The sequence below is a fragment of the Camelus bactrianus genome, chromosome 32 (genome assembly GCF_048773025.1).
Source record: "Camelus bactrianus isolate YW-2024 breed Bactrian camel chromosome 32, ASM4877302v1, whole genome shotgun sequence".
Lineage (NCBI taxonomy): Eukaryota > Metazoa > Chordata > Mammalia > Artiodactyla > Camelidae > Camelus > Camelus bactrianus.
In genome coordinates, this window is record NC_133570.1 from 9,792,130 (window position 1) to 9,814,101 (window position 21,972).

The following is a 21,972-nucleotide window of genomic DNA, read 5'->3' on the forward strand; positions in this document are numbered from 1 at the left end:
GCCCCAGATAACTTCAGTGCCTTGGGTTCCTGCCAGTTAAAAAAAATGTAAACCATTCTTCATGTTTGCAGAAGCTTCGTTGGAATGATCAAAATAATTCTCACTGCCGACCCACTAATAGGTCTCAGTAGCTGCAGCAGAAGTCCCACAGGCGCTCCCCCTCCTTCTCCAGTCTAGAAGGTTCTAGCCCGAGGCTGGCGTAAGACAGCAGGGTCAGTGACACGTGTGAGACTTCTCCAGCCTGCTGCCTCTACAGACAGGAAAGACCAACAAGTTCTTCTCCTGGGGAGTCGGGAAATGTTAACGTTAGCAGGCAAAGTCTGGCTTCCTAACATGCAAATTCAGAACCTAGGACTTCTTGGGAGACATAACTTATGTTGAGAGAAGTAAATTCCAGGAACAGATAAGCGTCATTCATAGCTTATGTAATAGGGTAGGAAACCCAAAGCCTGTCCTTGGTCAGAGTGCAGAACTGAAGTAGGCCCCTTTCAGAAGGTAGGGATGTTGCCCTCATTCACGGTTCTGCCTCCTTTCATTAGTCCTTTCATGGCTTTATCACCTCCCTCGTCACTGTTCAGTGAGCTTGCCTCCATTTGTATTATTTGCATCCATGAATTTCCAGAGGCACCCCTCCACCTCCTGTATATGCATTTTATTTTCCTGTAATGAACTCCTTTCCTACTGTAAATTGTACATAAGTCCTGACGCTATATGCTTTCTCCCCGCCACTTCATTAAGGTGTGAAATGCACACAGAAACATGCGTAAAGTGGAGCTAATCTGAAGTGCACAACTCGATGAATTTTCACATGTGTAGATGACTTATGCAACCATGACACAGATCAAGATACAGAACATTTTGGCTCCTGTCCTCTTCCCATCAGCATCCTTTGTCCAAAGGGTATCCTGACCTCTGATACCACAAGTTAGTTTCGCCTCTTCTTGAGCTTCGTATAAATGGAGTCACAGAGGATGCGGTCTTTTGGGTTTAGCTTTGTTGTTACCTAAATTGTCTGTGAGGTTCATCCATGCTGTGGCATCCATCAAGATTGTGCCCTTCATTACGGAGTCGTGTTGCCATTGTGTGACTAGAACTGAAGGTTGTTTATCCATTCTCCTGTCAGGGGACATTTGGGTTATTTCTGTTAAGAATAAGCTGTTTGGAAACATTCTCGTATAGGACCTTTGGCAATTCTAAAAGTCCTTATTTCCGATGAGCACATACCAAGATTAGAATAGCTCGGCCGTGGGATGCGCCTCTGTCTGACTCTGGTTGGTACATGGCAGGTGGAATTTAGGTCTGGATTTCCTGACGCCGTGGTCGCATCTGGGGTGAGCCCACCTTAGAACTTTCCGTTGATTTCCTCCATTCTCACCTCCCTTCCTTGAGGAATCGGTGCATTATGTTCCTACACTCTTTTGCCTTACTTTTTCAGTTTCTTATTGTCTTGGTTCCTTATTTTACGTAAGAATTATTTGCTTATGTTACATACATTCTCATAAATGATCACTGACTAAAATATAGATCATTTTAGTACTGTGATTTTTTTTTTTACATTACTATTTTTTCCTAAAATAAACTTGGATGCATTTTAAATGTGTACGCCAGTGATCCTGTTCCATTCATCTGGAGTTTTCTTTTCTCCTTTTTTCATCTTTTTTTTTTTTAACAGCTTTATTGAGGGGTAATTAGAGGACAATGGGCTGATGAGTTTTGGGATGTTTGTGTATTTGTGAAACCAGCAAAACAAAGTAACAAACATAGTCGTCACCTTCAAGAGTTTCCTTGTGCACCTTTGTAACCCACTCTCCCCCCATGTTTAAAACTGGGAGTTTAGTTTTAACAGAATACACCAATATGTAGAAGAAATTTGGTTACTTTCTTAGGTAACTTTTACACTTTCTTTAGCCCTCAAACTTGCCTTTTCTGGAATAGTGACTTCTAATTCCTTTCTTCCTTACCCCTGGCATTCTGTGGAGAAGCCTTTGGGGGCTGTCCCACCCACTGGGAAACCCACCCGCATTTCAGCTCGAGCAGCTGGGCAGCCGGTGGTCCAAACCATGTGCTCTGGAGTCATATAGACTGGGTTCAGATTCTGACCTGGCCTCTTGGTGAGCTCTGTGATGTTATACTCCTGAGCCTCCAATTTCCTGGTCCGTAAAATGGGTATGACATTGTGTGTCCTCAGTTCCAGTCCACCATTGAATGTAAGATGCATAATTCATTTAATACCTGCTCTTTGCAGGCTGGGTGAAGGAAGAGAGACAGCGGCTTAGTCCAGATTTCAGAAACAGTAAAACCTTAGGAAACACTGAGTCACAGCATCAGAAACCTGGTAACAATCCCTGCCTCATGGGGGTTCCTGCAAGAATTAAGTGAGATGATGCGTCAGTGTCTGTGCAGGGCCTGGTCCACAGAAAATACTCAACAGTGTTAGTTACTATTATTTTATTATATTGGATTTACAGCAGAATCTTGTTTAGAAATTGGTTCTGCACCTCAAAAAAAGTTTGAAAACTACCACTGTAGAACAACACTTGACGGTAAGAGAAGGTCTCAGTTCCACTTTTGCAAGTTCAGAGGCTGTTTTGTAGATACTTGAGCAGAGTGATAGCTGCCCCTTTCTCGGGGGCGCCAGCAGGGTCGTCTCCGCTGGGACATGTCATCTTTGTTCCCAGTGGGAGCTCCTGCAATAACTCAATCGATAGGAGCTCCCAGTTAGCAGCTTTTAAAAAGCCCATGAACAGGAAGATTTTTCAGGCTCAGACCATTTCTGTATTTGAAGAGATTTAAAAAAAGGATTTGATCCAATCTGGCACCTAAAACCCTACCTAAGTCTGTTTTGGAGAGGAGTTAGTGGGCAGACATATGACACGGTTTTAATTATGAATCAATCTGTCAGCTATAAGATTAAAAATAAATAATATGCAAATAGCTGCCTTCAAGAAGGAACGAGGCATCAAAATAGGACGGCAGCCCTGAGTCTTTTTAGCCTGATGCTCATTGTCTGACCGGTGTCTTCACCCACAGTGTGCTCTTGGCTATTTACCAGGTAATGTTCCCTTTGCTGGTTCCCAGTTAGGTGTGAGAGCAAACAGATGTATCTTAGAACCAGGAGGTGTGCTTGAAAAGGAACAGATAACCCCAAATAGAGATCTTTTTTTAAATTTCTTTTGGACACTGAGAGTAGATAATTTTTTTTGTTTCCCTGTTCTCTGTTAGAACTGCATCAAGATCTCTTTATCTGTAAAAACAGCACAGAAGGAAGCTCTGCTGGCCCCTGCATTGTGAACCTGTCTCTCTCATCCTTTGTACCACTAGGATGGACTCAGCCTTTCAGTTTATCCTTCCTACCTTCTATCCTTGGGGTTGAAAGGTTAACAGACTCATAATATAGAAAACAAATCGCTTGCCCTTGGTGTGGAGGGAAACCCTGGCCACAGAGTAGACCTAAGAATTCTCCTTGCATATAACATGGTTTCAGACCACAGACTGCCGATTATTAATCCTTTTTATTTTAAACCAGGGAGACCATTAATTTCCTGCCTGTGTCTCAAGTCAGTTCAACAGCTGTGAACGCAATAATGTATGTGCGGGGGTGGGGGGGGTGTGCCTCACGCTTAATACCACAGCCCCAGCAACTCGAAACAGTCACACGCTAAACATGTTACGGCTCGGGCAGAAAGAATATATAAAGCATGTGAATGAGTTAACGTGCTTTAATGAGGCCTCGGTTGCTTCGTGCCCATAATCCCCTTGTCAGACAGGCCAGAGATGATGATGAAATATAGAGCCAGCAGTCACAGACTGTCAACAGGAGTCAGATGTGAGACCCCTTGAAAACCGGATGAGGACAAGGAAATGGAAGGGCTCCTCGTACCCAGTGGGCCCACCTCGGTTGAGGTGAGAGTCGTCGTCTTGGCATCTCACTGACTTTCCGAGTGTTTTGTCTTTAGCACTTTATAATCTAGTTTTGGGAGAAGGAGAAGAGGTGGCAGAAAGGGGCTTATAATAAATTGCTTTTTTTTTCCCCCGTGAGTCAGAGAAAGGGAGTAGGTACCCAAAGGCTTAAATACGTCCCTGAATGGCAGGTAAATTATTTTGGCTGTGTGTGTATTCTTATGTGGCTAGGTTTTCTGCAGTCTGTTTGCTCCTCGTGGTGCACCACTGATGCCTCCACATCTTGGTTGTGAATTGTTACCCCTTGTATTTCACACGATACAGTCAGGGAGAATAGCATGCAGGAAAAAATCCAAAACATTGAAACCATAGCAACAGAGGAGGCAGTCACTCTGGTATTGACCTCCATGCCACAGGTGGCTTATCTAGGGTTCCAGAATCCATTCTGTAGCCCAACTTCTGGGCCAGTTTGCTCATTCTTGGTGGAAGGAAGCACAGGGGACACATTTACAGTCTTAGAGGAAAGCTCTTAGGCGATGGGTTTACTCCATGCAGGGAGGAGACCAGCTGAACTGCGGGGCATCATTTATTCAGTTTCTGCTTCCAGGAGATTTAACCCTGTCGCACTAAGGGTGATATGGAGGGCAGAACTGCCTGCTGGGAATGATGGACTTGGAGTTTTTTCCTATCCAGTAGGAGTAACATGACTTGATATTAAAACACAAATTACTAGACCACTTACTGCATTAAAAGCTGATCAGCTCAGTTAACAAAATGAAAAGCTATGTTTTCTGAGCCACACTGAACAAGTAGACTTAATTGACATTCTTTAATTCAGTGTGCCTGGGAAGTTTTTTTTTTTTAATTGATAATCAAAAGGGGGTTAAAATAGGGAGTTCATCATGGAAACAGTGGCAGCGTTTCAGAGACTAAGTCTACTCTAGGTCTGAAAATGGGAAACAATTAATAACCGTGGGCTCAAAGGCATTTCCTTTTAATTTACTCCTTTGTGTTACATAAAATTTAATTTACTGCCTGTGTGCCTCATTCCAACTATTATTAGAAAATTGTCCTTAAACTTCTGAAGTATTATATATAAAAGCTCTCTGCAGGGCCTGGTACCAAGCCTCAGCAAAGAGAACAGGAAAGCTAAGTGCACTGAAATTGAAGTCATTCTGCCACTGAGCAGGGAAATAATTCAGCAAAACCAGATTAAATCTCTCAGTAAAACGACCATTTCATACACATGCCTTCCCATTTAAAGTGATACCGCCAATATACAGTATTATGTTTTGCGGATTATTCTGAGCATCCCTTAAGTTTTTTTTTTTTCCTTTTGTTGCATGAAATTAAATTTATTACCTCAGATATTATTGAAATAACTCTTAGTGTCCTTCACTTAGTCTTCCTTGATAAGGACTTAATTTTGCTTTCTAAGGCTGTCTGCAATGATAATGTCCCTTCGGTGGTGTCCTACGCATTTTAGCTTCATTAGCTGATTGTGGTACCGGTCTCTTTATTATTCCTCTTTCCTCAGTTTGCATTTTACATGTTATATTATCGTCCCTGACCCGATCTCATGTAAAGTTGCCCCTTCCACGTGGCAGTCACTTTTGATTGATTCGCTTTCACTGTTTTTTTCCGCTGAATCCCGAGTTATAGAGAATCAGAGGTATTTGCTTTTCTGCCACAGCACCTGTGCTCGGCGTGGGAGCTCGGGTCTGGCCCTCGGGGATTGGATAAGCAAACGTGACCTGCATGTCAACTGTCAGTCTCACGCAGCTTCAGACATCAGTGGCTCTAGAAGCAATTTCTCATTTAAAATTGACTTGCTTGAAGCGTAACTGGACCCCTTTCCTCTTTTAGGTAATCACAGACCTGGAGGAGCAGCTCAATCAGCTGACGGAGGACAACGCTGAGCTCAACAACCAAAATTTCTACTTGTCCAAACAACTCGATGAGGCCTCCGGTGCCAACGATGAGATTGTGCAGCTGCGGAGTGAGGTGGACCATCTCCGCCGGGAGATCACGGAGCGGGAGATGCAGCTCACCAGCCAGAAGCAGGCAAGGACCGTAAACGATGGCAGAGCTCCCCAGAAAACTTTGAACCCCTTTAGATTCTGGAGTGAGTGCCTGTGGCATCTCTCCCAAGGGTCCTTAGACTCAACCTGTCCAATAAAAGAGCTCTTTTTTATAATCATGTCTGTTTCGAAGGTTTGGGGGTTTTAATTTTGTTTTTGAAGGGGGGAGGTAATTAGGTTTCTTTATTTATTTACTAACTTTTTTTTTTTTTAATGGAGGAACTGGGGATTGAATCCATGACCTCATGCATGCTAAGCCTGCACTCTACCATTGAGCTGTACTCTCCCCCCAGTTTGGAGGTTTTAAAAATAGCTCTTGAAAGTGTGTAATTGTTCTTAATTTTGATTTAAAACCATTAAAAATAGATTAGAATGTTTCTTTGAGCCACTCTATTTTGAAGTGTGGTCTCTCTTCCCTGGCCTTACTCTGGGTTCTGTCTGTAAGGTGGCAGCAGAAATGGCCATTCATGTCTGGTCCCCTCGGTCTGCAGGGGAAAAAGATAAACTATCTTTCAGACCACAGTTAGAAACTTGTGTTTCTGAAACCAATCGGACAAAAGTAACACCCGGGAAATCCGCATTCGATACAAGGTCCAACTCAGTGGTGCTGATTTGCAGACGATGGAGGCTCTGAAGACCACCTGCACGATGCTGGAGGAGCAGGTCATGGATCTGGAGGCCCTGAACGATGAGCTGCTGGAAAAAGAGCGGCAGTGGGAGGCGTGGAGGAGCGTCCTTGGTGACGAGAAGTCCCAGTTTGAGTGTCGGGTTCGAGAGTTACAGAGGATGCTGGATACCGAGAAACAGAGCAGGTGGGACTTCCTGGGTAGAGAAAGCCAGTGCCTGGTGACTGCAGCAGGACCTGAGAGTTACAAACCAATTGTCCCAGCTCAGCCAGCACAGAGAAGTGTCCTGGGCATAAGACTTGTAGTGCTAAAACTGGGGGACTCCTGTGCAGACCGGGATGTGTTGGGTCATCCTTGTTGTAAAGACAGAGAGTGCCATGTGGCAGTAGATGGTGAGCAGTTACCCCATGCAGACGCCTAGGAGCCGGCAGGGCAAGTGTCTTGGTGCTTTCTTTGCAGAAACTCTTTCCTCAGGTTTCTCACCATTGTGACCATGTAGCGGGACCATCACCATTTTAATCCTGGTTGTGAGCGATGCAAGTCTTCCGTCTCCCCCAAGGTGTCTCCACCTGGGCACTGTTGGCAGTTGGGGCCGGATGACCCTTTGTTGTGGGGCTGTTCTGTGCACTGTAGTGTGCTGAGCAGCGCCCCTGGACTTGACCCACTAGACTCCAGTAGCTGTTCCCTCCTCGGGTTGTGACAACTGGAAATGTCTCCAGACATTGCCCGGTGTCCCCTGTTGGGGAGGGGGGTGGATCACCTCCAGCTGAGAACAACTGCTCTACAAAAACAGTTTTTTTTGATTTTTAATTTTTTCTTTCTTGGTAGGAAATAGTTACTGTAAGAAATCTAGAGGCCATTTCTCATTTAAAATCGACTTGCTTGAAGTGTGTCTTTCCTTTGCTCTCCCCACGGCTCTCCTAGCACAGAACTGCCTTCCTGCTGGGGTCACAGTGGTGCAGGTCGGGTTGTGCACAGTGTTAGGGGTGCCGTTTTACCCCAAAGACGTCACAGGTTTGAAGGTTTATTATGGCTCTTTAACAGCTCACGGCAGGAAAGTGTTTTGTTCTCACAGAATTGGTGTATTATGACGGTTTTCTAACACACGGAAGTAAATGGTGTTGAAGAACACGCTCCTTTCTTAGTTGGCACAGAGGCACCCTGTAGGCTGCTTTAGCCCCGTGGCTTCACGTCTCCCCAACTGAATCCTGTTTGTCCTCCATAACCTTGTGAATATCACCTTCCTCTGAAACTGACCTTCCTGCTCCGAACTCCTTAGGCAAGATAAACGATCCACAGAAGTAGTCATCATTTGTTTGGATGCTATCAGACTCATTTTAGTATTTCTGACATTTGCTCACAGTAAACTCATCACTGTCTCTGATGTGTAATCTGTGCTCAGTCAAACTAGAAAAGACTGGAAGCAAACAGGGCTCGTAAGTTTCAAGAGAAGCTGGTATGACTGTTCCCCTTTTGGACATCTTCCCATTCAGGGTATTTGCTGATATGAGGAGCTGCTGGTTTTAGTCCCTCCGAATTCTTGGGCTCCCCGATCCTCACCATATGTTCTGGCCGCTTTGACACAGACCCCCCATCTCCCACCTTCAGGTCCAGCTCCTGTCCCTCCTGTTTCTAGATTCCTTCAGAGACGGTTTTGGGGGGTCAGAATCTGATGGTGGCATCAAGAAATACACAGCCACCTGCAGATGGTGTCACTATGGGCTGCACTTAGGGAGACCTTTCATGTGTACTTTCAGGGCAGTTGTGAAAGATCTTGGCTGCCCTCCCCCCTTCTTTTCTCCCTCTTCCGGTATTATGTTGGCTCTGAGATGAGTAAATATAACTTTTAATATTTGCCTCCAAGGAGCTAAGAGTCTAGTGGAGGGGACAGACTCTGCACTGAACTGTTTGTCACCTCAAGTAGAGAGCAGGCTGGCTGGGCAGGAAGCGCGTTTGTGCTCTGGGTACAGAACAAGGAGGGGCTACTTCCGAGGGGTGCATTGGGAAAGGGTTTACGGAGGACGTGGCCTTTGAGGTTTTCTTTGAAGTCTGAGTAGGATTGGGGATCGCCAGGTCGGGAAGGATAGTGTTGCCAGTGGAGGAGATGGCACAGGCCCAGGTGTGGAAATAGCCCTGAATGGGGGAAGGGAAGAGATTTTTCTAGTTGGCTTTTAGTTTTTCTATTGTCCAACTATTCATTGTATTTTTTTTTTTCTTTTAATGGAGGTACTGGGGATTGAACTCAGGACCTTGTGTGTGCTAGGCACACTCTCTACCACAGAGCTATACCATCCCCTACTCTCTAACCTTATTTACGGGTACATTCATCAGATTCAAATTTCAGTCTCCCGAGGAGCAGCCAACAGAGATAAAGCATATCTTGCATATACTTGAAGGAGAAGAAGTCTTTGCTCGAATGGGGTCTCCCACGGTCCCCGCCACCCTGGGGGACCTCATTCCAATCCCACTCCCACAGGAGGGCGTGCCGGTCTTCACACATCCTCTTCAGCCCAGTTGCGTTTGGAAAAATTCCTTGTCTCCTCCAGCCCTTCCAAGGGCATGTTCACAGGAACTTCACTTGCTAAGACTGCTTTTGCCTAAGGCCTAAAGTGGGTCAGATCTCCAGTCCATACTTGGTCAGAAAGCAAGACACAACTGGGGACAAGGAACCAGGGTTGGGCATCTCTCAAGCCTGTGGTCTGTCTGGTTGCTCATCAGGATCAGAGATGGGCCCGCTTCCTTCCTCTGGGTCGGCGATGGTGGGGCTTCTGAAAGCGCGCTTGTGTTTTCCTGGCAGGGCAAGGGCCGATCAGCGCATCACTGAGTCGCGCCAGGTGGTCGAGCTGGCGGTGAAGGAGCACAAGGCCGAGATCCTCGCCCTGCAGCAGGCTCTCAAAGAGCAGAAGTTGAAAGCTGAGAGCCTCTCCGACAAGGTCAGCACCCGTCCCTCCTGCCTTTTAGCAAAACATCCTCACCTCCGTCTTTCAGCAGGTGTGCCTGACACCAGTTGAGATGTGGTCCACGCACAGTGTGTTTCATAAACATACGTTCGCTCAGTGCAGTGAAGTCACACGATTACGCTTCTCCATGGGACGACAGCCTGGGTGGGTCTAGGGGGTCCTGGGGTGTCATAGGCGGTCAGTGACTTCTTAATATCTGCCCATCGGGGCTCCTGAGGTCCAAATTGACCTGAGTGCATAACTCTTTTGTTTTCTGGCACTGAATTTCTAGAAGCCTTTATGGACTTTATGTCAAGCATCCTTGGGGAGTGATGGGCGGGTGGCAATCCATCATTCCATCACTGCAGTGAAAGAAGCCTCTTGGCCTCTCTGATGTCTAAGTCCAGGGCCACCATAACATCTGCTGACAGTGCAGGTCCTCAGTATTTGACGTTGGAAATACACATGTTCTGCCCCCGTAGCACCCATATTCTGGGTTTACAACCTGACACGCCAGTGTTTGGAGATTTTCATGTCAGAAGAGGCTTAGAATAGGAGCATCAGTGTTCCAGGTAGCAGAAGTGGAGACCAGAGAAGTTTCACGTATACACACAGACTCACGCGCATACGTAACGCAGTCTTTTCACACACACACCCCTACACACACGTTTAATATAAAGTAATAATCAGACCTCTGTATTTTGTGTAACTCTTTGTAATTTCATGATTGTAAAAGTGATTATTTGGGGTAATTGTGGGAGATATAGAAACCCCAGAGAAGTAGAGGGAAAAATAACTGGTAATCTCTCACCACTGTTACGTTCGTGAGTTTACTTGTAGTCTTTTCTTCGCATGATATGTTTTTATATATATATAAAATATATATATTATATATATGTAAATATATATAATATATGTATTATTTATATTTTCCAAATATACACACACACACATATATATGTATATATATATATATATTTATAAACTTGGATTCTTACTATACAAACAGCTTTTATTTTTGGGGGGCATGTTGTTCTAGAAACATCAGTTACATAGAGGTACCTACCTTCCTCACTGCACTTGTTTTAGATATTTAAGCTGCTTCCAGTTTCTTTGCCATTACACATAACGTTGCAATGAGCATAAATCTTTGTGGACATCCATGATTATTTTCCTAGCAGAATTTCATAGAAGCAACATGATCAGATTCAAGGCTAGAGCTGGCTACTCAGGAATACTCCTGAGTCCTTGGTATTGGCTTGCTAATTTTTTCTTAACCAAGAGGAAAGTAAATATATTATTTAGAGACAAATGAACCCTTTTGTGTTTAGCTCGAAGGATATTTTTTTCTACCTGACTGTTGTTCGACAGCCAAGTCCTACCCGTCCTTTAAGACTCCACCCATTCTCATCCCGTCCTCCCTTGATGACTAGGCATTCAGGCTGGATTTCTCTTCTCCACACCTCTTACCTGACAGTGGTCAGCGTTTGTGCACGTGTCTAGTTATGGGCCACCCTCTGCTTCGTGACTTGACGTAAGATCCTTGAGAGGGCTTGTCCATCGTTTCGTCCCAGAGCCCCCAATGGTATCCTGCGCAAGAAGCAAGCACTCAGTGTGTGATTATTTAATTCAGCCAAATGAATTCTTGAGCAGTTATCCTCTTAGAACTGGTCACAGCTCCCACCCCTTAGGAATAATATCCTTTCCTCGTAGAATAACCCACATGAGGCTTACCTATGGCACGGGCTTTTGTAATAACCATTTGAAAAAACCAGTATTTAGGTTCTGATCTTTAGAACTTGATTATTCTTTGCCTGTGAAAGTTTGTGGGTATTTGCAAAGTCATTAGCACCTAACATTCCTATATGTGGTGTCACGGCCAATTTTTCCAAATGCCCAGCTCAATGACCTGGAGAAGAAACATGCCATGCTTGAAATGAATGCCCGAAGTTTACAGCAGAAGCTGGAGACTGAACGAGAGCTCAAACAGAGGCTTCTGGAAGAGGTGAGTGTGCAACACCTGGCAAGTAGAGCCAGGTGGCATCTCAAAAGTGAAAAGTCATTGTATTCAGGTGGGCAGATCCAAATTAAGACGTTCAAATTTCAAAGTGGGAAGTTTTGAGGAAGAGGGAGATGGTCACCGAATACTTCCTGAAAGGTGTTTAACACATTAAAAGAATGTGTGATGGTAAACCGACTATAACTCAATTAAAAATAAAATTTAAAAAAAATAATAAAGGAAAAAAAAAAGAATGTGTCATGAAGGCCAGGGAGCCTCTTTGTCATCATGGCCTGCCAGATGGTGCTTAACTGAGCAACGCTGAGTTAAACTGTTCTTTAGAGATAATAACCAAAGTGTATTAAGTTTGCAGGCTGATAGACCCATCCATGCAAATTAGCTTTGTGCACAGGGCAGAGGCCTGATCAAATTATGCTGAGTGCCAAACTTCATGAGGACTTTTGAACATCCAGTTAATTCAGTTAAAAAAAAAATTACGCCCTACTTTTGAGACAGAAAATGAAAAACTCAAATTGATCGCCTAAGCTGATCCATTCCTTATGTTATTTCCTGTACCTTTTAGCAGAATTCTGAAACTCTTTCAATTGATGGCTACTTCCCACTCCCAACCAAAGCCCTCTATGTTGAATCCCTGATAACTTGGCTTTGTTCATTAGAATTGACTTATCAGGGCAAATGCACTTTATAAAGATATTTAATGAGAAGTTGAACTCCAGGAGTGTTCTGTTTAACCCACAGTGAGACTGTTGGTTGAATTAACCAGATTGTCTCCTCTGGTTAACTGAGGCTTTGTTGTGTGATGCTTGTAGCCCCAAGGGGCTCACTGGTACGAGTAATATTGCTCTGCTATGAAGCTTGAAAAGTGTGGTGGAAACTTTTTTGCAGGTAAGTATGAAATGTTTTATAGGATGATGCTTTAAGCAACACGAGTGGGAGTTTGGGAAACTTCTGGACGTGGATGGCGTGCTGATGCACAGCGTGTGAATGTATTTGATGCCACCAACCTGTACGCTTAAAAATGGTTGAAGTGGTAAATTTTATGTTATGTATATTTTACCACAATAAAGAAAAAGGTTTTAAATAAAATCAATTACACACACACACACACACACACACACACGAGCAGTTCACCAAAGTGCCACTAAGAACATTATAATAGAAATTTAAAAATCTCCCAGGTGGTCGCAGAGAGAATGGTGGTCTTTTCTCTGGAATGAACAGACAGTGTCCCCACTTTGGGCACAGGTGGGGAACAGGAAGGACAGAAATAATCAGTGAGCTCGCCTGTCCTCTTTTCCCTCCGAGGAAGGAGAGTTGGCCTTGCCAGCTCAGTACTTCAGTCCAAGGTTACACGGTGAGTCAGTGACGAGGCTCGGAATAGAAGGCTGGAATCCTGATTCAGGCCCCTCGTTCGCACTTCTGAAATGACACGGGAGCATTTCCCGTCTCCCAGTCTGCACTCACAGAGGGACTTCTGAGCACAGACATCTGGCTGACACTGAATTTGGGGCAGATCTCACCGACGGTCAAGACCATTAGGAAACAGAGAACGATCTTTATTGTCCAGAACGCAGCTGGCATCCCTGCTTGTGGCGGGCGCTCAGGAGGCCTGTGACCGGGCTCAGCCTCCCTGCCCTCCGCCAGCCACGGGGGCATGTAACTGGGGCCAGAATCAGAGCCTCGGGGTCGGGAAGAATTTCTGCGTCACTTAGTCCAGATTCAGCACTTGCGCCTCCTTTTGCTTCATCCCGGCTCCTGGAGGACTCGCTCAGGGATCTTTCTCCCAGATCTTTTCTCTTGGGCCCAAAATGGCCTCGGAAGCTTTTTCGATGTGGTTAGTCTGGTGGAAGTAACGCCAGAGCCGAGAGTCCTTTTGCTAATCCTTATCAAATTAACCCCCGTCCAAGTACAGCATCCCTTCCCCAACACTCCTCCCAGGCGCGCCGCGCTGACCCTCGGCCTCAGTGCTCACAGGGACCTCGGACAGCCCAGCTCGTATATCCGGCAGCTCTCGTTCTTGGAAAGTCCTTTCTCATTCTGAACTAAAGCCTATGACTTCCAACTATGGGTTCAGTTACAGTGAAACACTTGAGAATGGGGAGTAGTCTGGTATTTCCAAGCGAAATAGGAGATTAATAGTGGTTACTAATCCCATTGCTTGACTAGTAGTCAGAATAACTAGTGTTTAGTTAGCACTTACTGTGTGCCAGGTGCCTTTCCCAGTATCTTCCTCCTTGTGACCCTTCTGTGAAAGAATTTACTTTTCATTATTTCTGTGACAGTGGAGTTGATATCTGTACCTCTCCTGCTCTGAATCACCCTCTTCTAAATGAAACATTTCAAGTCCCTCCGTGTGAGGGATGTTCTTTTCTGGTAGATTTGTCTTTCCAAAGAGCTTCTAGAAGTCCCTGTGGTTTTTAACAGCACAGAACAGTGGGCCTTCTCCACTTCCATTCTGGGCTCTGAAGACCTCTGCCAATGACCCGGGCTCTTTGGGTGGCTTTATCAGACCACTGACACCCACTGATCTGTTAAATCACCACCTTCCCTTATACAAGCTTTTTTTTTTTTTTTTTTAAACATCTTTCTTTACTCTGTTGAAATTTTAAAAGACAGCATCCCATTAAACCTTCTCCTGGGTGTGAGCATCCTTCCAGCCACCAGCATCGTCTCGCGCTCCGGTTCGGTCATCTGGTTCCTCTGTGCTTTTACTCCCAGCGTCCTGTCCCTCATACAGTTGGCGGACAGATCTGAGCACGTAGCCGGAGCCCTCCTTTCAGTCCAACACTGACCAGGAATAGCCTCCATTTACGTCTCTCGGGGAAGCATGTACATGGTTTTGTAAACCATTTCATTGAGCACAAATGTCACTCGTACTTGTTTCTTATTATAGTAAACAAGCAGCCTATTTCTTGGAAGGCTGATGGACAGTTGATGTGTTTCTTCTAGAGAAATATTTTGGGCCTGGCTGTCACCGAACAGATTCTGGTCCCTAGCGCTTGTTTCTCTGTTTCCTGCCTAGTAATTAGTGTTGTTCTAAAATAGTGGAAAGAAACGAAAGAGGGTAATTTGCAGAAGTAATCACTTGTGTGCTACAGGGGACGGACAGCACCCTGTTAGAGGTTCTCTTGGCTGTTTTTTTTCCATCTTTATTTCCTCTTGTGTTTTAGGGGGTCCTGTGGTTTGATTCAGAAATTCCAGGTCACACACACAGGGCAGGTGATCGGAAGTTAGTATCAGTGCCTCTTGCTTTATGAGGACTGCTGGGGAGAGGCTGGGGGGGAGTGGGCTGGGGAGGGAAAGGCAGATGGAAAAGTGAGAGGGGCACCCCTGACCTGGACGGAGGGAAGAAAGAAGGACAAAGGAGAGAGCACTAAAATTCATCCAGCACGTGCCGTGTGCTGGGCACTGTGCTCCGTGCGCCCCCCAGGGGAGGGCGCTCCTTCACCCACTTAGAGATGATGAGACTGGCTCCGAGAGGTGCGGTGAGCTGCCCGGTCACATGACTAGTAATAGTTAAAGTCAGGATTTGAACCGGGGTCTGGAATGTTCTAAAGCCCAGGTTCTCTTCCACGACACTGATGCTGGGGGGAACCAGCTGTCTCTCGAGAGGAAGGGCAGGTGAGGAGTAAAAGCGGGAAGGCACACGTGGGTAGGTGGCGAGGTTCCAGCAGACTCTGAGGTGGTCAGTAGCTCTTGGCCTGCCAGCGCGGCGAGCGCTGAGGTTTGCCCTCGCCTGTCGGCAAACCCTGGTGGGGATGGTGATTGCTCTTTGCTCTCTGTCCTGAAGTCTGCGGAGGGTCCAGGCCACCGGCGGAGGGAGTACTGGAGCCACAGCTAGTGTGGTTAGACTGTAACCCGCAGGATGGATGAAATGAAGTGGTGTCTTGTCAGGATAGCTGCTCTCTCCTGATTTGTAGAAACAGAAGCACTTGGGGAAAGAGAGCTATTAAACCAGTATCTTTCAGAGGCTGCTCTATTTTCTGATTGACTTCCATTATAAAGAGTTGGAGACCAGTTTCTAGCACACAACTATTTCCCATATACCAAACAGAATTATTTTCTCCCCTTGGGTTTTACTGACACTTGTTCTGAATCTGGGATCTTCCTCCCCACACTGTGAAAATGTCTCCCACGATTGTGGTTATCGTGTGCTGGGTGGTCCCGCACCACGATGAGGCATTCTTTAAGTTAGAGGTGGTAGGATTCCCCTTTGTGTATTCCATGCTGAAAATCACAAAGTGATTTCTCTTAACGGCAACTGAGATCTTCAGAACAAAAAATAAGAACAGACTGCAATTTAGCCATCACGGCATTAAGTCACACTGCCTTTGATGTCTACAAAGCTGCTCCACACTCTTAAGTACCAAAATATTCCTAAATGTCAGTCCCACTGGGAAGGCAGACCCACCAGTCTGGACTCCCTGGGTTGGTGGGCACCCTGTGAGTTGCTGGCCATTGGAGATTTCTGTGCCAGTTCTTTTTCACTGTGGATGCATCATTTTGGAATTGAAGACAGTTGGTAATTCTGGAATGAGCCGAACTTTGGGTGGTGTGTTGGGAATTAGTCTGTAACAGGGGCAGCATGGGCACCAGCTGTACTGCGTGTGGTCTGAAGCCTCTCCCGGCCTCTCTCCCCACCAGCAAGCCAAACTACAGCAGCAAATGGACTTGCAGAAGAACCACATTTTCCGTCTGACTCAAGGGCTGCAAGAAGCTCTAGACCGGGCTGACCTGCTGAAGACAGAAAGGAGTGACCTGGAATATCAGCTAGAAAACATTCAGGTGAGAACTGGTGGAGGGACCTTCCTTAAAACCTGTCTGCAGAGGCCAAGCATGCCTTCCGGTCAAATGGGCAGGATCATTGTGCAGTGTATTTTATTATGAAAATTTTCAAGTATTCAGAGAAGCTGGAAAACTTCTTTAACAACCATCCTCTAGATTCTGCTGTTCACCGTTTGCTCTTTTTCCTTTTTCACTTATTCATCCATACATCACTCCGTCTGTTTGTTTTTTGTTTTTGGTGGGGGTGAAAGGTGGGCAATAAGATTAGGACTAAGTGAATAAATCCTGACCCAGTGTGGCTTGTATTGACTTTTTCACATGTTAGCGTCGCAATGGCTTTATTTTTTATTTTCTTAAAGAACCAAACCTAAAGTGTGTTTCTTTTGGTGTCTGAGGTTGTTTATGTTTTCACAAATTTTAGGTTCTCTATTCTCACGAAAAGGTGAAAATGGAAGGCACTATTTCCCAACAAACCAAACTCATCGATTTTCTGCAAGCCAAAATGGACCAACCTGCTAAAAAGAAAAAGGTGGGTCGGAGGGTTTGAAAAGCGGGGAGTTGACAGTTTTTGCTTGAGCGTGATGATCCAGGAAGACCACTGTGGTAGATCCTCATGGGAGCACCAGCGAAAGCAAATGCACACCTTCTTGTTTGATATTGGGTTGAAAAAGAGGCTTTGAGATCATCAGAACAGCCCTTCAAGAGAGGATATCACTGTGCAGTCTGTGGCACACTACTCTTGTGTTCCTGGCCTTTAACGTTGTATTTGCCTTTCTCTGTGAAGGGAGTGGTTTCCTTCCCTAAGCAGCTGGGGTCATGGAGGTAGCAGAGAAGAAGCTTAAACTCAGGTCAGCAGTCCCGCCTCCAGCGGGTTCTCTGCTCCCGTGTATGGACTCTGGAGAGACTACAGGTCACTTGTAGAGGGGTTCTTAGTTCACGTGGATGGGATTCCAGAGGTACTAGTAGGTCATCTGTATGGAGTCGCAGAAAGATTCTCAGGTCACTTTTGCAGGACTCCAGGAAAACACCTGCTCGGTCCTTCTGATTAGCTCATGAAGAGACTGGGACCCAGAGAGTTGGAGTGACCTGCCCAAAGTGTCCAACTGGAGAGTGGTACCTCTACGGGGTACTTGCTCCATCCTTTAAAATGATAACAGACAAGTTAAAAATGATGACCAAAAGAGGGGACGATATAGCTCAAGTGGTAGAGTGCATGCTTAGCATACACAAGGTCCTGGGTTCAGTCCCCAGCGCCTCTTAAAAATAAAACAAATAAGTAAACCTAATTACCCCCCCCCCAAAATGAAAAAAAATAAGTTAATAAATAAAAAAAATGGCCAGGGTGATACGCAGGTAGACATGGGAAGATTTTTAATAAGCCCAAAGCGTGCTTCCCTGAACCACTGAAGCCCTCATACTGTGTTTGGCCAAGTGTTCTCAGATCAAGAAGGTCTCTGAGGAGCTTCCTTCCCAAGGCGCTCAGATGAAAGGAGCAGTGGCCGTGGTACAGGGAAGGCCTCCAATGGCTTGGGATACCCCGGAGTGGGCTGAAGGGCGGCTGGTCTCCATGGTCCTGACGGTCTCCTTACTGAAAGCGGGCGAGAGCAGCCGTCAGAAGCCGCCTCCTGCTACGTGGGGGCTGCAGGGGCCGGGTTTGCTTGCATGCTTGGTGACCGTGCTTGTTTGTGCTGATGATACTGATCTTTTTTATTTTAGCAGGGGACTGTTGTCTGATTAAGTCACTTGATGTAGTTAGGGCGTTTCCACTTATTTTTTGTTGTTAATTTTTTTTGTCAGTCCCATTATCTGTTTTACTTTTTTCTCCCATGTACAATACACGTTCCATTTGCTTTTTTTTTTTTTTTGCATAAGCCCCTTGTGTTGACATCATTTTTATATTCCATTTTTTTGCTTTTTTTTTTTTTAAAAAACCCCAACTCATCTGCTTGTCTTGTAACTAAGCATCATGAGAGAAATTGAAGGGAAGAGTGATTTCTGAACCATCTCTCGTGATTCCATCCTCCACTTCCATTTTTTGAGAGTAAAGACTCAGGAAATGGCTCTCCTTCTTGGGAACGCTAAAGGAAGAGGTGGTGGCAGTTCAAGCACCTTTAACCCTCTTGGTGAACACCTCCGCACCCCTGTTTTTCCCCAGCTGTCCGGGAGGGGCTGTGCCTCAGTCCCCCCCCCCCCCCACATGCCATTTTCCCTAAGTCCACTTACAGTGAGTATGCTCCTGGCTCTCGTGGTTTGCTCCTCCCCAGCCAGAGTTCCTTCAGCTAGTTTAAAGTGCCAGTTTCCAGGAGTTAGGAGATATCTCTGTTTCCATTGCTAGGGTTTATTTAGTCGACGGAAAGAGGACCCTGCTTTGCCCACACAGGTTCCTCTGCAGTACAATGAGCTGAAGGTGGCTCTGGAGAAGGAGAAAGCTCGCTGCGCAGAGCTGGAGGAAGCCCTTCAGAAGACACGCATCGAGCTGCGGTCCGCCCGGGAGGAAGGTAGGGCTCTCTCTACACAAAGTGCTGTGGACAAGGCAGAGGACCAATCTCGAGGAGATTGGCCTGGACTAGTTCAGCAGCATCTGTGGTTCCGGCCCAGATACCCCAAGTCTGAACAATTCACGGCATCCTTGGCCTCACCAATGGGGCACGATGTGTGTCCTTTAGGTCTCGGGTCCTGGACAGCCAGCCCTGGGGCAGTCCACTCGGCGGGGTGGCTCTCGGGAACCCAGCTAACTGCAGGGCATTGGACTGGTCTCTCCCTAGCTGCCCACCGGAAAGCCACAGACCACCCGCACCCGTCCACACCGGCCACCGCGAGGCAGCAGATCGCTATGTCCGCCATCGTTCGGTCACCCGAGCACCAGCCCAGTGCCATGAGCCTGCTTGCCCCGCCCTCCAGCCGCAGGAAGGAGTCTGCAACCCCCGAAGGTGCGTTCTTGAGGGGCCATGGGAGCTGCGTGGACATTGTTGGTAATTGACTAGGAAAGGCAGACAGTGGGTAAAAATGACCAATAATAACACTCAGGGATAAAGAGGAAGAAGCAAGCCCTCTCCCCACCCCACTGCCCATCCCCAGAGCCAGCCACTGCACTCTCCCAGCAATGGGGTCTGCACGTGACCCCGTGTCTTTTATTCATGTATCTTACGTAATTATATGTAAAGGGTGCAAAAAAATAACCTGTTTTTCTCAATCCTTTTTTCTTTCGTAAATATCACAGCACAGTGTGCTATACACTGCAGAACATCTGTCTTCGTTAAAATGTTATCTTAGAGGGTTTCATATTAACACATACAGATCGACCCCGTCCTTTTAAAGTATTCCATGGTGTGGGGGGTTTATGATTTCTTTCTTTCCCTCTTTTTTTTTTTTTTTTTAAATGGACGTACTGGGGATTGAACCCAGGACCTCGTGCATGCTAAGCATATGCTCTACCACTGAGCTACCATCTCCCCTTCAATTCACCTCTTAATCCAGACCCCTGCTGATAGGCATTTAGGTTATTTCCAATTCCTTGTTTCCATACACACCTGCAGTGACCACCCTGCCCCTCTGTGGACGCTATGACTGTGGAAGTTCTTGGGAAATGAATCTCTGGGTTAAAGGTTATGTGCATTTTGAGGGTTGGTAGTTTGTGCCAATTTACACCAATGGTATAAGGAAAAGGTTTTCTTTGTGGTCTCAAAAGTACTCTGTTCACCTAGAGATGGAAAGGACTTAAAAAAGAAAAGCCAAGGAAGGTGGTCTGGACGGTCTTAGGGAGAGTGGAGGAGAACTGGGCTTCCTCACCACGGTGTCACCAGCAGACCCACGTCCGCTGTGAATCTTGGTGGGGTTTTGTTGTTGCTTTTCCCTCGGTGACCGTGTCATCTCGTTTCCTGTGTTCACATAACTGAATCAAAGAGCTTCACTGTTAAGTCATCAAAATGGTGCTGGTCACGCAGAGGAAAGAATCGTTTCTGGCCCCCCAGCCGCTGACGAGGCTGCACAGAGCAGCGCCCGGAGTCTGGGGTCCTCTGAGCACCTCCTCCGTGTGTGTGGCATGTTCCCAGTGGCATCCTGCATTTATGTTCTTTATCCCTTCAGCTTTCCAATACAGGAAGGGGGCGATGCTCTCTGGAGAACCCAGTGTGGACTCAGAAATGTGGATCCTGAGCGTTTCTATTTAAAGCTGCTTTTAACTACTTAGGTCACTGTTGAGGGGGGACCTTCTAAATGGGAAAAAAAAATCAATCTTGTTCATTTTAACTGACTGGAACATAAATGTAAGAATCAGGTCTTTGAGGCTTAGAAGTTGGGTTTTTAAAAAAGGAGGTTATTCATGAAAGGACTGGACATGAAGGGAAAATTTTCAGTCAGTCTGGGTATCTAATAATTAGAAATTCTGTAATTCAGAATAGTGATTTTTTTTTTTTTAAAGCTAGATTCAGAATAGCTCCAGACACATGATCTCATCTGGAAAACAAACCTTTGATGACTAAAATGTTTACAAATAACTGATTTAGAAGCATATGCTTCTTTATGCTCACAAACATCTCAGCCACCATGTTGCCAGTCTCCTACCAGTAACGTGTTCTTAAATGAAACCTAATTCCTGATAACCAGATAATGGCAATTTTAATTTGATTCATTTAAATCTAGACGCATCTGTTAGTGTTAAAATAGTTTCACAATCTGTCACTAACGTGCTCTAATGGTTTCTTAACAGCTTTATTGAGATACAATTCACATACCATACAATTAATTCATGTGAAACATATAATTCAGTGTTTTTCAATAAGTTCACATGGTTGTGCAATCATCACATTCTAATTTTTAAATATTTTTGGTTCCACCCCCTCCCCCCCCACCACCAAAAAGCAAACAAACAAACAAAAAATCCTATACTTACTGGCAGTCACTGCCCCTTCATGGAGCCTTCGTAACTATGGATTTGCTATTCTGGGTGTTTCCTATGAATGAGTCATACCCTACATGGCCTTTTGTGCTGGCTTTTCTCATGGAGTGTAATGTTTTTGACATTTATCCGTGTTGTAGCATTTATCAGCACTTCATTTTTTTTTAACAGCTGAATAATATTCTCTTGTGTGGATATCACACCTTGTTTATTAATCCACTGATGGACATGTGGGTCATTTCCAGTTCGGGGCTGTCATAAATAACGCTGCTGAGAACATCCGTGTACAGATTTCTGTGGCTCCCTGTGCTGTCTGGTTCTCTGGGGCATTGACCTAGGAGTGGAATGGCTGTGTCATACGGGAATTCTTTGTTTCACTTTATGGGGGACGACCAAACTGGATTCCAAAGTGGCTGCACCATTTTGCCTTCCCACCCGCAGTGAATAAGGACCTTCGTTCTCCTACACCTTTACCAACACTCACTGTCCGTATTTTTGATTCTAGACAACCCAGTGAGCATGAACTCATATCTTGTGTTGGTGCTGATTTGCATCTCCCAAATGATGAACGGTGTTGAGCACGTCTTCCTGTGCGCCTTGGCCAGTTACCTATCTTCTTTGCACAGATGCCTATGCAGATCTTTTGCCCATTTTTTTAGTTGGGTTGTCTTTTTACTACATCTTATATCTTGCATTGTAAGACTTCTTTCTACAGTCCGTCCAC

The 21,972-nt window shown here is 45.6% G+C and overlaps 1 protein-coding gene across 10 annotated transcripts in view; it reads left to right on the forward strand.

The window, feature by feature from the left end:
* CIT (citron rho-interacting serine/threonine kinase) overlaps positions 1–21,972 on the forward strand; it is a 149,991-nt gene that overhangs the window by 109,145 nt on the left and 18,874 nt on the right. For 6 of the 10 annotated variants that reach the window (XM_074356328.1, XM_074356329.1, XM_074356330.1 and 3 more), the window contains 8 exons: positions 5,767–5,964; positions 6,600–6,793; positions 9,405–9,540; positions 11,447–11,551; positions 16,211–16,351; positions 16,773–16,880; positions 18,687–18,849; positions 19,117–19,281. In XM_074356328.1, coding sequence (XP_074212429.1) covers positions 5,767–5,964; positions 6,600–6,793; positions 9,405–9,540; positions 11,447–11,551; positions 16,211–16,351; positions 16,773–16,880; positions 18,687–18,849; positions 19,117–19,281 — 1,210 coding nt within the window. The remainder of the gene's footprint in view (positions 1–5,766; positions 5,965–6,599; positions 6,794–9,404; positions 9,541–11,446; positions 11,552–16,210; positions 16,352–16,772; positions 16,881–18,686; positions 18,850–19,116; positions 19,282–21,972) is intronic. The other 4 variants (XM_074356331.1, XM_074356333.1, XM_074356334.1 and 1 more) reach the window with 1 other exon arrangement.